At 37.6% G+C, this 15,654-nt stretch overlaps 1 protein-coding gene across 2 annotated transcripts in view; it reads left to right on the forward strand.

Moving 5' to 3' along the window:
• Positions 1–469: 469 nt before the first annotated feature.
• The window catches only part of LOC135226401 (uncharacterized), a 35,347-nt gene continuing 20,162 nt past the window's right edge, over positions 470–15,654 (forward strand). Inside the window, exon 1 of one of the 2 annotated variants that reach the window (XM_064265907.1) lies at positions 470–688. In XM_064265907.1, the coding sequence (XP_064121977.1) occupies positions 573–688 (116 nt within the window). In that variant the 5' untranslated portion in view covers positions 470–572. Of the gene's footprint in view, positions 689–5,224; positions 5,750–15,654 lie in introns of those variants that run through there. The other variant, XM_064265896.1, reaches the window with a different exon arrangement.

Below are 15,654 nucleotides of genomic sequence, written 5' to 3' on the forward strand. Positions count from 1 at the left end.
GTTCCTATAGCTCTCGCCTTTTTTCAGAACAAATTAGAAAAAACTATAACCAATAAGTTTTTTTTTTTATCATGAGGAAATTTTTATGACTTGAGTTATGTGCAGTTGTTATAACTTTCCCATCACTAAGAAAATAAACAAAAACTCTGACTAAACATTTTTCCAAACCAAGATATTTTTACAGAAAAGTTCCTTTGAGAACAATAGACGTCAAATATAAACTTTTGAATGAACACGCCACGCTACGGCTTATTAAACAATGCTTGAGATTGTTCCAACATTTTGTTCCTTAAGTGTGAAAGAGTCATATTTCTCAAATTCCCAGAAACTGTACTTTACTTCAAATTTATTTATATTATCTATATAAATTCAAGCCTACTGTGGCATTAAGATAGTATCCTGTTTAAACCTGAAAATAATAACAAGAAATAATGAGCCACGGCGGAGCAACAAAAGTACCATTCGTGATTTTCAGACTGAAAAGGAAAATCAAGCGTTTCCCGAAAGCTTTCTGTACAGAGTGACCATTCAATATATGTACAACATTTACATAACTGTTTGTTTCTTTTTTCATGGTTTTGTTCAGCATTGTTATATTATATATATTTTGTGACGATTCATTATCCGACCCTCTCTCTTTCAGACTTGGATATACATCCGTGATGTCTAAACCTACGTCCTCGATGAGGTGAGTCACGACGACCAGGAAAACAAAAACCAAAAAAACAACACATCAGCTCGGAAAATCAAACCAGTACTTTTTGTCTCTTTCCCGGATTTTTGCTTTTACAGTTTGGTTTTTTTGTCTCAACCTGATTCCGTAAAAGGAATATGTCAGTCTTATCGAATTCTGTATCACAAGTTTCAAAAACTCCTTAAGAGGATATCCTCGGCTCAATTTCCGATTTTGAGAGCGTGGTTTTATGATGTTCATTTCTTTCTGCTGCAAGAGTCCTTCCAAAAGGACGGGACAGATTTTCAAGTAGTTTATGTTTAATATATTCCGGCATTGAAAACTTCAATATTATTTCAAGGTCTAGGGCAAATAATGGAACACTGCAGCATTAAATCACAGGCTTAATTACAGGATTATTTATTTTAACAATAGCAACAATTAACTAAAAAGAACAGTAACAACGAACTGCACAAGAAAAGGGGGATAAAATATTCAACAGACCGAAAAACTAGAGACAGAAACAAATAATAGAATCCAAATTAAAACTTTAAACAAACCCAAGAACCAAAGTGCCTAAATGTAACATAAATCGCCGAATATCAGTCCTGATACACACGGAGGTTCTCTAGAAATTTCAAGCCTTACTCCATGACGCGAAAACTTATGAAATTAAGCCCCCAACAATGGAAGTATATATTGTACATTATTATATAAATAAGTTATCTGTTAATTGCCCCTCGATGAAGGCATCAATCTGTTTTAGTAAAAAGGAAAAACTATATGACAGAATACGTTGGCTCAAGCGGGCCACAGCATATAGAATATAGAAGGACAGGGTGACAAAGAGATAGTCGGTCATCAGAAATGATGCATTTATTGCCAACGTGTCTCATAACATAGTTACATCGTCAAGGCTAAACAGGAAAACGATACAAACTAAAAATACACAGATTATAACTTTGACTTTAAGATAAGTCTCAACAAAGTATACACAACATTCATTAAAACAAGACAACTTAAAAAGTAGTTGCTAGACTAAAGGTTGAATGCTGAATGATTCGTAGAGGGAGAAGCAGCGAAGATACAACTGTACAGCGGAGGTGTGTGAGTTCAACAACTTGGGCACTAACTGCTTAATAAATAACGACTCTAAGATGAGCAGTTCGTGTAAACGGCTTGTTTGGCCCAAGACACAGAAGCAGTGATGCCAACCCCTCTAACCCTACGCCTCCTACAGAAGACGATAAATTACCCTCCATAACTGTAAATGGCCCAATATTCTGTGGCTATGCTAAGAAATAAATCTTTAGATCATGTTTATATGCAATATCATGAATACTAATAAGCATATTGATCTAAACCTACCTTGTTACAATTACCCTACACTTAAAATTATTGCCCTACTGTCTATTTTCCCCAGATTATCCTACGTGTAGGGCAATTACCCTACAGTTGGCAACACTGCACAGAAGTCACCATAATTAATACTGGCATTAAAATTTTTGTGTGATTTCTGATATTAGAAAATTCGGGATTGGACAATCTGCAGCCAGTACGATGGCTGACACCATTATGTGAATCAGCTCGGATAAAGGTGAAGGTTGGCACGTGTATGTTGTATAACCCAACCTAATTTTTGCAAGTATTAATTAGTGCCTTCGTTCGATAGTTTTGATATGTAAAACGAACTCTACGATGCCGGAACCGGGAAAATCACAGAAAAGGATTCTAAAACCATTGGTGACGTAAATATAATATGACGTCATGAGGCTCCGCCCAACCATCAGGTAGGCATTAAAGTCACCAACAGGTGAATGGATATGCTTACACAGTCTACTATAGATTTTAGAGGCAACGAAATGGCGTTTTATGTAAACAACTTTTAAACCGACTCATGGATTACCATGCCACTAAAGCACTGAGTGTTTCAGACTTCGTCCTAATTTTCGGAAGTACCAGGCATCGCCATATGAGTTTCATTGACTTTTTTACTGAAGAAAATGAGGCGAAAGCTACGCTTACGCAACCAACGATCCTCTAAAGTGGTGGCGTGTATCAGTGACGTCGGTTTAGTGTTTCCTCCACTATACCTTATCAAATGATTGTTTGACTTAAGGTTAAATTTCATTTTACCTATCCTGGGCAATACGAAATCTTCAAAGCAAATTAATATATTGTATGATATATAAATTTGTCTAAATTATGTTTTAGTCTATAAGTAAGGGGGGTGGCTCTGCTTCATACATATGTCATAAAGCACCATTGGTTCGAAAAGGTCTGAGTAAGGCAAGAAGCTATTCTTTCATTTTCTAAGAGTAACCGGCTCAACTAAGCAAATTTGTCAATTCAGTGCGCTACCATAAATTAGGACAATGTTAGAAACATTCAGTGCTTTAGTGGTATGGAAATCCATACATCGGATTGAAAGTTGTTTACGAAAACCACTATTTCATGGGATGTGGAATGCACAGTGGCTTCAACAATTTCGAGAGTGGCCAGCAGGATATGGAATTATCCCAGTGGTTGCAGGACTGCATTTGTGCTACGGCTTGCCAGTTTGCATGCAAGCCAGACTCGTGGCAAGAACTAGAAAATCCGTGAATAGGTAATTATTTCTATACAAGGTAATACATAGTTACTTGGCAACTCTCATCTCTTGCTGCGGCAAATAAACGGCTACAGTGTCGAAGTCTGAGGTAAAACAAACAGATCTGTCTTTTTGTATTCCGGCCCTGAACAGATGCAGATCTAACACATGAGCTATAGACTGATCCATTATGTGGATGAGTTCATACATTGAATAATTTGTAAAGTAGAAACAATACGAATATCTAGAAAATGGAAGAATTCCAAGGTGACAACTTAGTCCCAACAACTGTTAAGGAAGTTGTAATGAAACCTCTACAGAATGATAATGCAATCAAGGGGAGGATGACAAATCCTGTTCGTCATCAGTGACATCGCTGAAGAGTAGTATGAATACTGGTATGAAATTAAAGAATGTCATCGGCAAGTGAGGCAGGGCCACAGTAAAGAGACGTTTCCCCCACCCCCCCCCCCATTTATAAACTTCACTTCACTGTGGGTGGAGCCAGGACCCAACTTCTCTTCACTGTGGGTGAAGCTAGGAACCACTTGGACTAAGTGGGTCCTGGGTGGAGCCTCGTGACGTTATAGATAAACGGCACAATTGCGTTCAAAACCCCTACATGCTATTTTGATGGCTCTGGCATAGGAAACTCACTTTTACTTTGATAAGTACCAGAAATGCTTACCCAACCAACGATCCTCTAAAGTGGTGGCGTGTATCAGTGACGTCGGTTTAGTGTTTCCTCCACTATACCTTATCAAATGATTGTTTGACTTAAGGTTAAATTTCATTTTACCTATCCTGGGCAATACGAAATATTCAAAGCAAATTAATATATTGTATGATATATAAATTTGTCTAAATTATGTTTTAGTCTATAAGTAAGGGGGGTGGCTCTGCTTCATACATATGTCATAAAGCACCATTGGTTCGAAAAGGTCTGAGTAAGGCAAGAAGCTATTCTTTTATTTTCTAAGAGTAACCGGCTCAACTAAGCAAATTTGTCAATTCAGTGCGCTACCATAAATTAGGACAATGTTAGAAACATTCAGTGCTTTAGTGGTATGGAAATCCATACATCGGATTGAAAGTTGTTTACGAAAACCACTATTTCATGGGATGTGGAATGCACAGTGGCTTCAACAATTTCGAGAGTGGCCAGCAGGATATGGAATTATCCCAGTGGTTGCAGGACTGCATTTGTGCTACGGCTTGCCAGTTTGCATGCAAGCCAGACTCGTGGCAAGAACTAGAAAATCCGTGAATAGGTAATTATTTCTATACAAGGTAATACATAGTTACTTGGCAACTCTCATCTCTTGCTGCGGCAAATAAACGGCTACAGTGTCGAAGTCTGAGGTAAAACAAACAGATCTGTCTTTTTGTATTCCGGCCTGAACAGATGCAGATCTAACACATGAGCTATAGACTGATCCATTATGTGGATGAGTTCATACATTGAATAATTTGTAAAGTAGAAACAATACGAATATCTAGAAAATGGAAGAAAACTGTTAAGGAAGTTGTAATGAAACCTCTACAGAATGATAATGCAATCAAGGGGAGGATGACAAATCCTGTTCGTCATCAGTGACATCGCTGAAGAGTAGTATGAATACTGGTATGAAATTAAAGAATGTCATCGGCAAGTGAGCAGGGCCACAGTAAAGAGACGTTTTCCCCCATTTATAAACTTCACTTCACTGTGGGTGGAGCCAGGACCCAACTTCTCTTCACTGTGGGTGAAGCTAGGTCCCAACACTGGACTAAGTGGGTCCTGGGTGGAGCCTCGTGACGTTATAGATAAACGGCACAATTGCGTTCAAAACCCCTACTGCTATTTTGATGGCTCTGCAATAGGAAACTCACTTTTACTTTGATAAGTACCAGAAATGCTTACCCAACCAACGATCCTCTAAAGTGGTGGCGTGTATCAGTGACGTCGGTTTAGTGTTTCCTCCACTATACCTTATCAAATGATTGTTTGACTTAAGGTTAAATTTCATTTTACCTATCCTGGGCAATACGAAATCTTCAAAGCAAATTAATATATTGTATGATATATAAATTTGTCTAAATTATGTTTTAGTCTATAAGTAAGGGGGGTGGCTCTGCTTCATACATATGTCATAAAGCACCATTGGTTCGAAAAGGTCTGAGTAAGGCAAGAAGCTATTCTTTTATTTTCTAAGAGTAACTGGCTCAACTAAGCAAATTTGTCAATTCAGTGCGCTACCATAAATTAGGACAATGTTAGAAACATTCAGTGCTTTAGTGGTATGGAAATCCATACATCGGATTGAAAGTTGTTTACGAAAACCACTATTTCATGGGATGTGGAATGCACAGTGGCTTCAACAATTTCGAGAGTGGCCAGCAGGATATGGAATTATCCCAGTGGTTGCAGGACTGCATTTGTGCTACGGCTTGCCAGTTTGCATGCAAGCCAGACTCGTGGCAAGAACTAGAAAATCCGTGAATAGGTAATTATTTCTATACAAGGTAATACATAGTTACTTGGCAACTCTCATCTCTTGCTGCGGCAAATAAACGGCTACAGTGTCGAAGTCTGAGGTAAAACAAACAGATCTGTCTTTTTGTATTCCGGCCTGAACAGATGCAGATCTAACACATGAGCTATAGACTGATCCATTATGTGGATGAGTTCATACATTGAATAATTTGTAAAGTAGAAACAATACGAATATCTAGAAAATGGAAGAATTCCAAGGTGACAACTTAGTCCCAACAACTGTTAAGGAAGTTGTAATGAAACCTCTACAGAATGATAATGCAATCAAGGGGAGGATGACAAATCCTGTTCGTCATCAGTGACATCGCTGAAGAGTAGTATGAATACTGGTATGAAATTAAAGAATGTCATCGGCAAGTGAGCAGGGCCACAGTAAAGAGACGTTTTCCCCCATTTATAAACTTCACTTCACTGTGGGTGGAGCCAGGACCCAACTTCTCTTCACTGTGGGTGAAGCTAGGAACCACTTGGACTAAGTGGGTCCTGGGTGGAGCCTCGTGACGTTATAGATAAACGGCACAATTGCGTTCAAAACCCCTACATGCTATTTTGATGGCTCTGGCATAGGAAACTCACTTTTACTTTGATAAGTACCAGAAATGCAAAAATTAGGTAGGGTTATAAAACATGCACTTGGCGACTTTCACCTTTATCCGGCGTTGATGAAAAGTTATTGCCGAAAAACAGCGTTCCTTCCATCGGCTCTGAAGCCCTCAGTAGGTTCAAATAGCCTCTATACTTCACTTGCATGTCTGATTAAAATGTCTATTTCAGGTCTAAATAAGCTTAAGCAGTTTCTTTAGATATCTTGGTTCACCAAGTTTTAGTGCTTTAAAGGCTGTATTCTATTCTTGCTTTTACTGGGAACCAATGTAGCTTAATTAGTGTTGTCAAGGGAACATAGTCCTTTTCTTAATCTAGCCGCTCTTGTACTCCTTGCAATTATCTGAGTAGGTAGTTGAGTAGACCGTAGTATATAACATCGCAGTAGTCAAGCCTCGAAAGTATTTGGTTACAAACTGCTGTTTTCAGAGTATCTTCATTGAAATAGTTTCTAATAAATGCAATGTTTCTAATCTGATAGTTACAGGTTTTTACAATATGCAGTATATGGTTTTTCTTCGACAATTTGTTATCAATAAATACTCCTAAGTTCCTTACTGCTGTTACAATGTTTATGGATGACGAACAGTAGTTATTCTTTTGAAGTGTTCATATTTTCGTAGTGCACTGTCAGATCCAAATAGCATACACTTAGGTTTGTCTTTATTAAATTTCAACTTCTTCGCCGACATCCATTTTTCTTATACCTTTCATTATTGCATCAATTATACTAACGGCGTCTTCTACCGTTTCGACAGGAAAAAATAGAACTAAGTATCACTGATGTGGTTTATACCAAACCTTGTGCTTGTTTAGAATGCTAGATAATTCAATTGTAAAAACGCCAAACAGCAGTTAGGTCTTTCTTTTCTGATTTCACATTCTGATATAACCACTGTAACCCTCCTGTTTTCTAAGTAGCTTTTGTACCATTTGAGTGTATCATCTTCGATGCCTACTGCTCTCAGGTCTTCAAGCAGCAGATAGTGGTCAACTGTGTCAAATGCTGCACTTAGATCGAGCATAGCCAGGATGCCACATTGTCCATTTAATATAATTTTTATCATATTTATAAATGCGCACAATGTAGTCTCTGTTGCGGTTTTTTTTTTTTTTTTTTTTTTGTAAGCTGACTGATCATCAGGCATAATGTTGTGTTGTTTATAGTGTTTCCACGTTTGTTCATGAACTACCGTTTCTATAAGTTTTGATAAGTAAGACAGGTTCGATATTGGGCTACAGAAGCTAGGTTTTCTTAATTATACCTTTTCCTTTGTAGGCCGGCTTTGTACAAACAAGTTTTTCACTATTTGGGAAGAATGCCTGCGCTAAACTCATTTGGACAATATCAAAATATAGCTCACACAACTGATCGTTTTCACAGGTGTTTTTGACTTTTCTCATCGTTTTTTTTTTCAAGTCATTCATGTTCAGTTATTCAAAATTACTGAATTTTCTATTTCTCATTGTGATCACTGGGCGATCGGGAAGGACCTCCTTTTCTAAACTATGACAAATTCTTTCAATTTTTTCTTCAAAGTAATTCGCAAAGTTATGCGCCAGGTTTTCGTGGTCACTAACTATACTCTGTTTTTTTTTTTCATCTGTCCATCCGCCTGTGGTGTTTTTGTATGGTAACACTGCGTCCCGGGCTTTAGATAGTTACATTCAGCTTACATTCAACGATTATAATATCCTATTTCGAATATTAACGGTGTAATTCGCATACAGTAAATTATTAAAACACTTTTCAGCTACAAATGTACACCCAGATATCCTTTTATTTACCTAAAACTTACAATTAGCGTAACTATCTAAAGCCCGGGACGCAGTGTTACCATTCAAAAACACCACAGGCGGATGGACAGATGAAAAAAAAACAGAGTATAGTACATCAGGTAACTTTTTTTTTTTTTTCTCGAGTCCCAATAGTGACGTAGCCATGACGTCGGAGGTCACGTGATCGCCCGTCCCTGGGCCACAACAAAGATTTATATCCATAAGAAATTAAAAGGCCCAGATTTGAATCGCCCAGGTAGTCGTTAATAGAGGGAAGTTAGCATTTAGACCTATATCATTCGATTAAGAAAAATAAATATTTATATAATGTTATATAAAGTATGCTGCTTAGTTGTCATTTATTTTTTTAAATAATCAACAAGTATTTTTACATATTATCAGAGGCGTCATTTGTGGGGGGTTTGGGGGGGCAACTGCCCCAAGACTCAAGTTGTGTGATTTTGGTGTTGATCCATTCAAATGTACTGAACACATTTTGATTCATTATAGATACTTTGTATACTTTTTAATAAAACAAAGATTACCACTCCACCACCATCTTTGTTTTCTCCCGGTACATGGTAAAAGTTGTGGGACCCTGGTGTCATTTCATTATTTTAGAATAATCACTTACATTATTGCTCAGCCAAGTCTCCGTTAGCTACATATTTCTATGCAATAGTGCTGGTTTCATTAGGATTCCTACGGACTGTATGTTTATAAAATTGCACAGAAGATTATTAGTCAAAGTTATGATCCGTATTATTTTTCACCTTTGACACGTTCTTTATATACTGTGCACTTGTTGCCATCATATGTTTTGTCTCGTGTCAAAATGGCTTATCTTTAAAGAGGTTTTACGCTTCAAGGTGGTGCTAGTATAATCATTTGATTTAAGATTTTTGCCAGATTTAGGGCAAACTTGGTCATTTCTACAATTTGTTGTGCTATGACCATATTCCTGACATTTATAACATTTATAAGGCAAGTAACAGTCGTACACACTGCAACGGCTATATAGTGTATAAAACTTGTCTGTCACCTATATCATAGATAGCCTTTTGTATTTGTGGTGTGGCATTTGGTGATACAGAGCTTATATTTGTCATCGTTGGCTTTCATTTCCTTTACAAATTTCAGAAACGAGAGTACCTATCCATAGATTTTCCTTTACGATGTTACTGACAATATCTTCGTCCTTCGGAAAATATACTACTTTTATTTTGGGTTTAACTTTATCCTCATTTACTGATATATTGTCGATTTCCTGAATATCTATTTTTGCCTTTTCTAAGTTTTTCATTTCTGGAAATATTACATGTAAGTGTCCATCTCTTGTTGTTTTCACCTGTTCAACTGGGGCCGTTATTTTACTCATAATAATTTGCTTCTTTTCATTAGCTGCTGTGCTCTCGCATTTGTATATTTGTTCATAAACACTTTTTTTTGTATTAAGTGAATTTGCATAAGTTTTGTCCATATATGTTATCATCTTTACATCTTTATCATAATTATCATTTTTGCCTTGAATTTCATCTATGTTGATCATTAACTCGCCAGTTCTTCGAGTCGAATCCTGAATCAGCTCTGCGAATACCTCTGTGTTTGTTTTTATTTCTTCAAGTTCATCTTCAATGAGTTTTTTGTGTTTTATTTGTTCAGTCCACTTGCAATTGTTACAGATGTACAATATGTTGTCACTCGAAAGTATGGATGTGTATTTAGCCTCAATTCCCGAACATTCGTAGTGGAACCATGCGTCGCACATTTCTCAGGGGTTCCTTCTTCAACAACTCGCTCTAGATTTGCGTTGACTCATCTAACACCAATATTTCTTTTGTTGTTCCATCTTTATGTGCTGCTCTGATAATTTCTTGATAAAGTTTATATGTTATTTTATGCTTTCTCTTTATTGTTTTAAATTCTACAACATTTCATTTCACTTTTCCTGTCTCTTCTTCGTATTCACTTTGAACATCGTGCTAGGCTTGCACGTACACAGATAGTCAAGGAGTTTGGTAAGGTACCGTATTCACTAAGATTTACCCTAAATTTGACTTCAGATCTTGTTTAAAGGTTCTTTGGACATGAAAAAAAAACTTGGTCACATGTTCCACAACCGACCTCTTTTCCGCCATTTTGAAATCCAAGATGGCCACCTGACAAAAATGATAAAAATCAGTAAATGACCAGAATATACTTAATATGCATATTATTTCAAAGGTCTTGAATAGGAGAATACATAATTGGATGGTTTAACATGAATTTTCGTCAGATAAGGGTGTAAACTAAACAAATTAAAAGAAATTTATTCATACATAATTGTTTATCTATGTCTGCCAATACTGTGCAGTAGTAAAATTAAGCAAATAAATCATACACTTGTGGAACGAACTATTAATTGTTTGGAAAAAATATCACACTCTCAAACCTTTATTTCACATTCCACCAGTAAATCATCTTCACTGTCTTTGGAATCCTTATGACTCTTTCTTATAGTATTATGTGGATTGCTACACTGCCCATCACACTTACAGAATTTTCAGCAACTAATGTCTGCTACACGGAAAGGACATACATTTGACCTAAAGCATTTTTTACAGGTTCATGGGAATGGAAAATCAGGGGTTGATTAAGTCCAGAAACAATAAACAAGTAGTACCGGAAAGTCATCTTTCAAAATGTAACCATATTCTAGTGGGTTCAGTATATCTATGGTAGATTTTGTGGCGTTTGTCCAGTGATAATATTGCAAAAAAGCTTGCTTAATATGAAGCTGTATGCTATTAGAAGTTGGAACAAGTCTTTCAAAACTGTTTGTAATGCTTTTATGATGGTTCAGGAAATATCGCAGCTCACTGAATGTATCTATGTTGACTCCACCAATTTCCATATCATGAGAAAGTTCTTTATTTTTTCCAAAATCCTTGATTAACTCTATTCCACCTTGCTTTGCTGCCTTGAATACAGCAAGTTTCATTGAAACCTTGCTGGTCGTGTCACAACCACTAAGTGCATGGACAGCTGGAAGTACAGAAACTAGCGCTCTTGACATTGTCAGTACTAAATCATGGACTGGCAATGCCTTTTTGGTGTTGGCTTGTCCACAAAGGACCCATAGCTCTTCTAGACCACTGAATTTCCAAGTTTCACTGAAGTGGTATAGTAGACATACTAAAACATCTGTATCTGGTGAAGCCACAATGACTCTCTTGAATAATTCTGTGCAAGTGGCATGGTTGATATATAACAACATTCTATCATCAGCCTCTTTGTGTTGACAAATGAAGTGTCGGTACATCCACAACAGTTTGAGAGCTGATTCTCAGGCACTTACACAAGTCATCTTCATGAGAACCTCTAAGGTACACACCCATATAGGTATGGACATACTTTCTGTATCTTGAGTCACTCTCGCAATTAACCAATTGATGAAAAATTCTTGCAGCCATACCTTGTTTTTGATTGATGACCAGAACCTTTCTATATCTACTGGAAGTGGAGTGTCACTGACATTGATAGGTACCTCTACTGGATCAACTTTTCTTCTCCTCATTCTTTCACAGTCTTTTATGCTACCTAGGTCATAAATATCAAAGACCACATCAATTCGTTTGCATATGGCTAACATGCAAAAAAATATTTTCCACAAGTGAGCTGCCATATCACCAAATGTTTTCAGCTTCAACTGTGTCACTGATCATTTTCTAGCATATGCCATGAAATCAAAGACAAAAACTGTAGGATGAGTAGTGTCTGAGAAAGGCACTTTCTGTGGAGCTGGTTCTTTAAGTCTTTTTTTTCAATGACATGTGTAAGCTCTGATTTGAGGGACTTTCGCATATAGCCATCTTTATTTAGGTAATACGGGGTAGATGTTATTTCAAATGCCAGAAGCTGTGAGATATATTGGCCTCTAACCCTAGTCATGTCAATAATGTGGAGGGCATTATTCGTGTCTTTCTGTATATCAGCAGGGGTATCCTTGCGTATGTTATGCTTCTTACTCGTCTTTTTAATTGGATCAAACACTCTTTTTCTTTATCTTTAACCCTGTTTTGAAAAATTCCTCATAAGCTTGCTGTCCAAGACTGATACAATTCAAAAGATACTTTCCTCATCACTAGTCTCTTTTAAGTGACAAGATTTCTCATATTTTTGTTGTTTAACAGGTCAAAAGGGTTGTCTCTTTCCTGAATATGTGCAAGCATTTGCGGAATGCAAATTTCATCATGCTTGGTTGTGGCTGTTGAAAGCTCATGATGTAAAGACCACGCATCTCCATCATTCAGGCCATAAAACTCACGAAGAAGGGCCAATACGTATCAAAATTTTTTCTTGCCTAGTTAGATCATACTTCTTGTAAGTCCCACAATGGCCCCCATGGCGTTTAGCAGCTTTATTGTACATCTGCTGAAGCGTTTAGTCCATTGGGACACCACTGAGTCTATGAGTAGAATGTTTCACAACAAAATGGCCCTTAAGAAACTCTGCATGGATTGAAGGAAATTTGTGCGGCAGCTGCAATTTTGAAAGACTTGTTCCAACTTCTAATAGCATACAGCTTCATATTATGCAAACTTTTTTGCAATGTTATCACTGAACAAATGCCACAAAATCTACCATAGATATACTGAACCCACTAGATTATGGTTACATTTTGAAAGATGACTTCCCGGTACCACTTATTGTTTCTGAACCTAATCAACCCCCCCATTTTCCATCCCCATGCACCTGTAAAAAATGCTGTAGGTCAAATGTATGTCCTTGCCCTTGTAGCAGACATTAGTTGCTGAGAATTCTGTAAGTGTGATGGACAGTGTAGCAATCCACATAATACTAATATAAGAAAGAATCATAAGGATTCCAAAGACAGTGAAGATGAAATTAATGCTGGAATGTGGAATGAGGTTTGAAGTGTGATTTTTTTTCCAAACAATTAATAGTTCGTTCCACAAGTGAATGATTTATTTGCTGAATTTTATAACCCCCACAGTATTGGGAGATATAAACAATTATGTATGAGTAAATTTCTTATAATTTAATTTTTTTATTTATACCCTTATCTGACGAAAATTCATGTCAAACCATCCTATTATGTGTTCTCTTATTCAAGACCTTTGAAATAATATGCATATTGAGTATATTCTGGTCCTTTATTGACTTTTATCATTTTTGTCAGGTTTTTAAAATGGCGGAAAACAGGTCGGTTGTGCAACACGTGATCAGGTTTTTTTTTATGTCCAAACAACCCTTAAACAAGATCTGAAGTCAAATTTAGGGTAAATCTTAGTGCATACGGGACCCTACCAGGTTTCTTGACTAGGAGCACTTCTCAGCAAGGTCTATAGACCTTGCTTCTCAGACACGTTCTGCCCGCACGACAGTCACTACTGTTCACACGAGCTTTATGTATTTATATTCTATCAGCTTGAAATCAATAGTAAAGCGTGTTTTTTCATGCCCAATAGTTGACTAAAATACCTTTCTCTCAATAATGTGCCTGATAAGCATATCAAAGTTTACGGGAGTTTTATCCTTGTTGCCGATGCACAATAATCTATATAGTTATTAGAAGCTTGAACATTATTTTCTCAGCTTCAGCTGCAACTTTCAGTTTAATTTAGCAATAGCTACATTTCCTTGCCGATCTTTTATCCATAGCGAAAAAGGGTATAACATAAAAATATATCAGTCCTATTCTACATAACGTCATTTATAACATAACTACGGTAATTGCACAGTCCCTAGACCGTGGGTAATTGTTTACTAGTACGATGTTGAAATACCAGCAAAACGGATGTTGTTAATCGATTCGGTAGTACTTGGCAAAAAAAGTTGTTTTTGTTCGGTTGTTTATGGTTGTGCATACAGTGGTTCCCCCGTATTCGCGGGGGATGCGTACCAGACCCCCCCCGTGAATAGTTAGAATCCGCGAATGTTTGGAACCCCTATAAAAATGCTAAAAACAGCCTATTTTGTTAGTTAAAACTTAAGAAAAACCACTAAAAATTTTCATACTTGGTTTTTTAATAGTTTTATCACAAAAAGTGCATTTTATGATGAAATTGATAACAAAAACCAGGAATTTGTGGATATTTCTCATAGAAGAATACCGCGAATGCGCGAATTTTCCGCGAATAATGCAGGGAAACGTTCCCGAGAGAAATCCGCGAATGTGTGAGTCCGCGAATCCGGAGAACGCGAATACGGGGGGTCCACTGTATTTACGCAAGGAGTATAACATTAGTAACAATACTTTTATCATTTTTTTTAACTTATCTAACTAGAAGATGGGAAAAAGAAATGGAGGTAAAGAAGTTAGTCTATTGTGGTCTCTTTCGCTGCCTGATTGTACACGCTGCTGCCTGCACCCCTTGCAAGCGAAATTTTAAATTCTTTTCAAAATATTGTCGTATCGGTGTTAATAGCTAACCCCATCGTAAAATCGAATTATCGTTACGTGAATTATCGGAACTCAAACACTATACAACTTAATTTCTAAATACTAAATATCTTCACCCATATAAAATGGCAATTTGTCGAAAATTGCATTTTTCTTAACTATACAAACCTAAGGTCCTTTTACAATGGGAAGGTAACTAGCGGCAGCTGGAACGGTCGTAAGCTTCGAACAAGGGAGTTCAGTAGTTAACTGCTTGTCCGACAGTGCGCACGCAGCGTGACTGGGAGGTGAAGAATCACTTTTGCTTTAGGCCCAGGAAAAAACCCAGAGTGAGGGGTGGCATGAGATGGGACTATATGTAAAGGACCTCAGGTTTGTATAGTTAGGAAAAATGCAATTTTCGACAAATTGCCATTTGTTCCGGTACGTATACAAACCATCGGTCCTTTTACAATAGGAAGACTCACTTCTTGGTGGGAGGAATCTGAGTCTTAAGAACAGACTGGTGTTCGCCCAACCTTGGATTGCCTCCCTGGTCGTAAGAGCGAGGGAGGTATCCTAGCCTCTGCCCAATTGATCGGGGTATGTACCGCAGGATCAATGGTCAGACCTCTGGACCCAAGTAATAAGAGGGAGGCAAGCGTACCTCTTAAAACTAGCAAGCAAGAACTTGTTCCTGTTGCAAGAGGCAACATAAAGTTATGGGTTTGTCTCTTGTTGGCTTCCACTTCCCCACCCCCCTTGTTGGGGGAAGTTGTGGATATTCACTCCTATCCCTAATGAAAGGGATTGGATGGGGCTCGGTCGAGTAGCTTACCTGCATCTTATCCTTTCCAGCAGGGTGACGACCGTGTCCCTCTGCCCACAGGTAGAGGGGAGAAAAAGATGGAAAAGAGGAGCCAGTCACACTCTCATTCACTCATCCATTCTACAGTCACACCAGGATTCGATGCTTTTCTGCCTGCTAGGGGCTGGGTTAGCTACATAACGTGTTGAGCAGCCACCACGGGTCCCAAGGAAAAAGTATCCAAGGACTTGTGGGCAATATCCCGAAGGTAGAAGGAGGT

This window comes from Macrobrachium nipponense, chromosome 20 (genome assembly GCF_015104395.2).
Source record: "Macrobrachium nipponense isolate FS-2020 chromosome 20, ASM1510439v2, whole genome shotgun sequence".
In the NCBI taxonomy this organism is placed as follows: Eukaryota; Metazoa; Arthropoda; class Malacostraca; order Decapoda; family Palaemonidae; genus Macrobrachium; species Macrobrachium nipponense.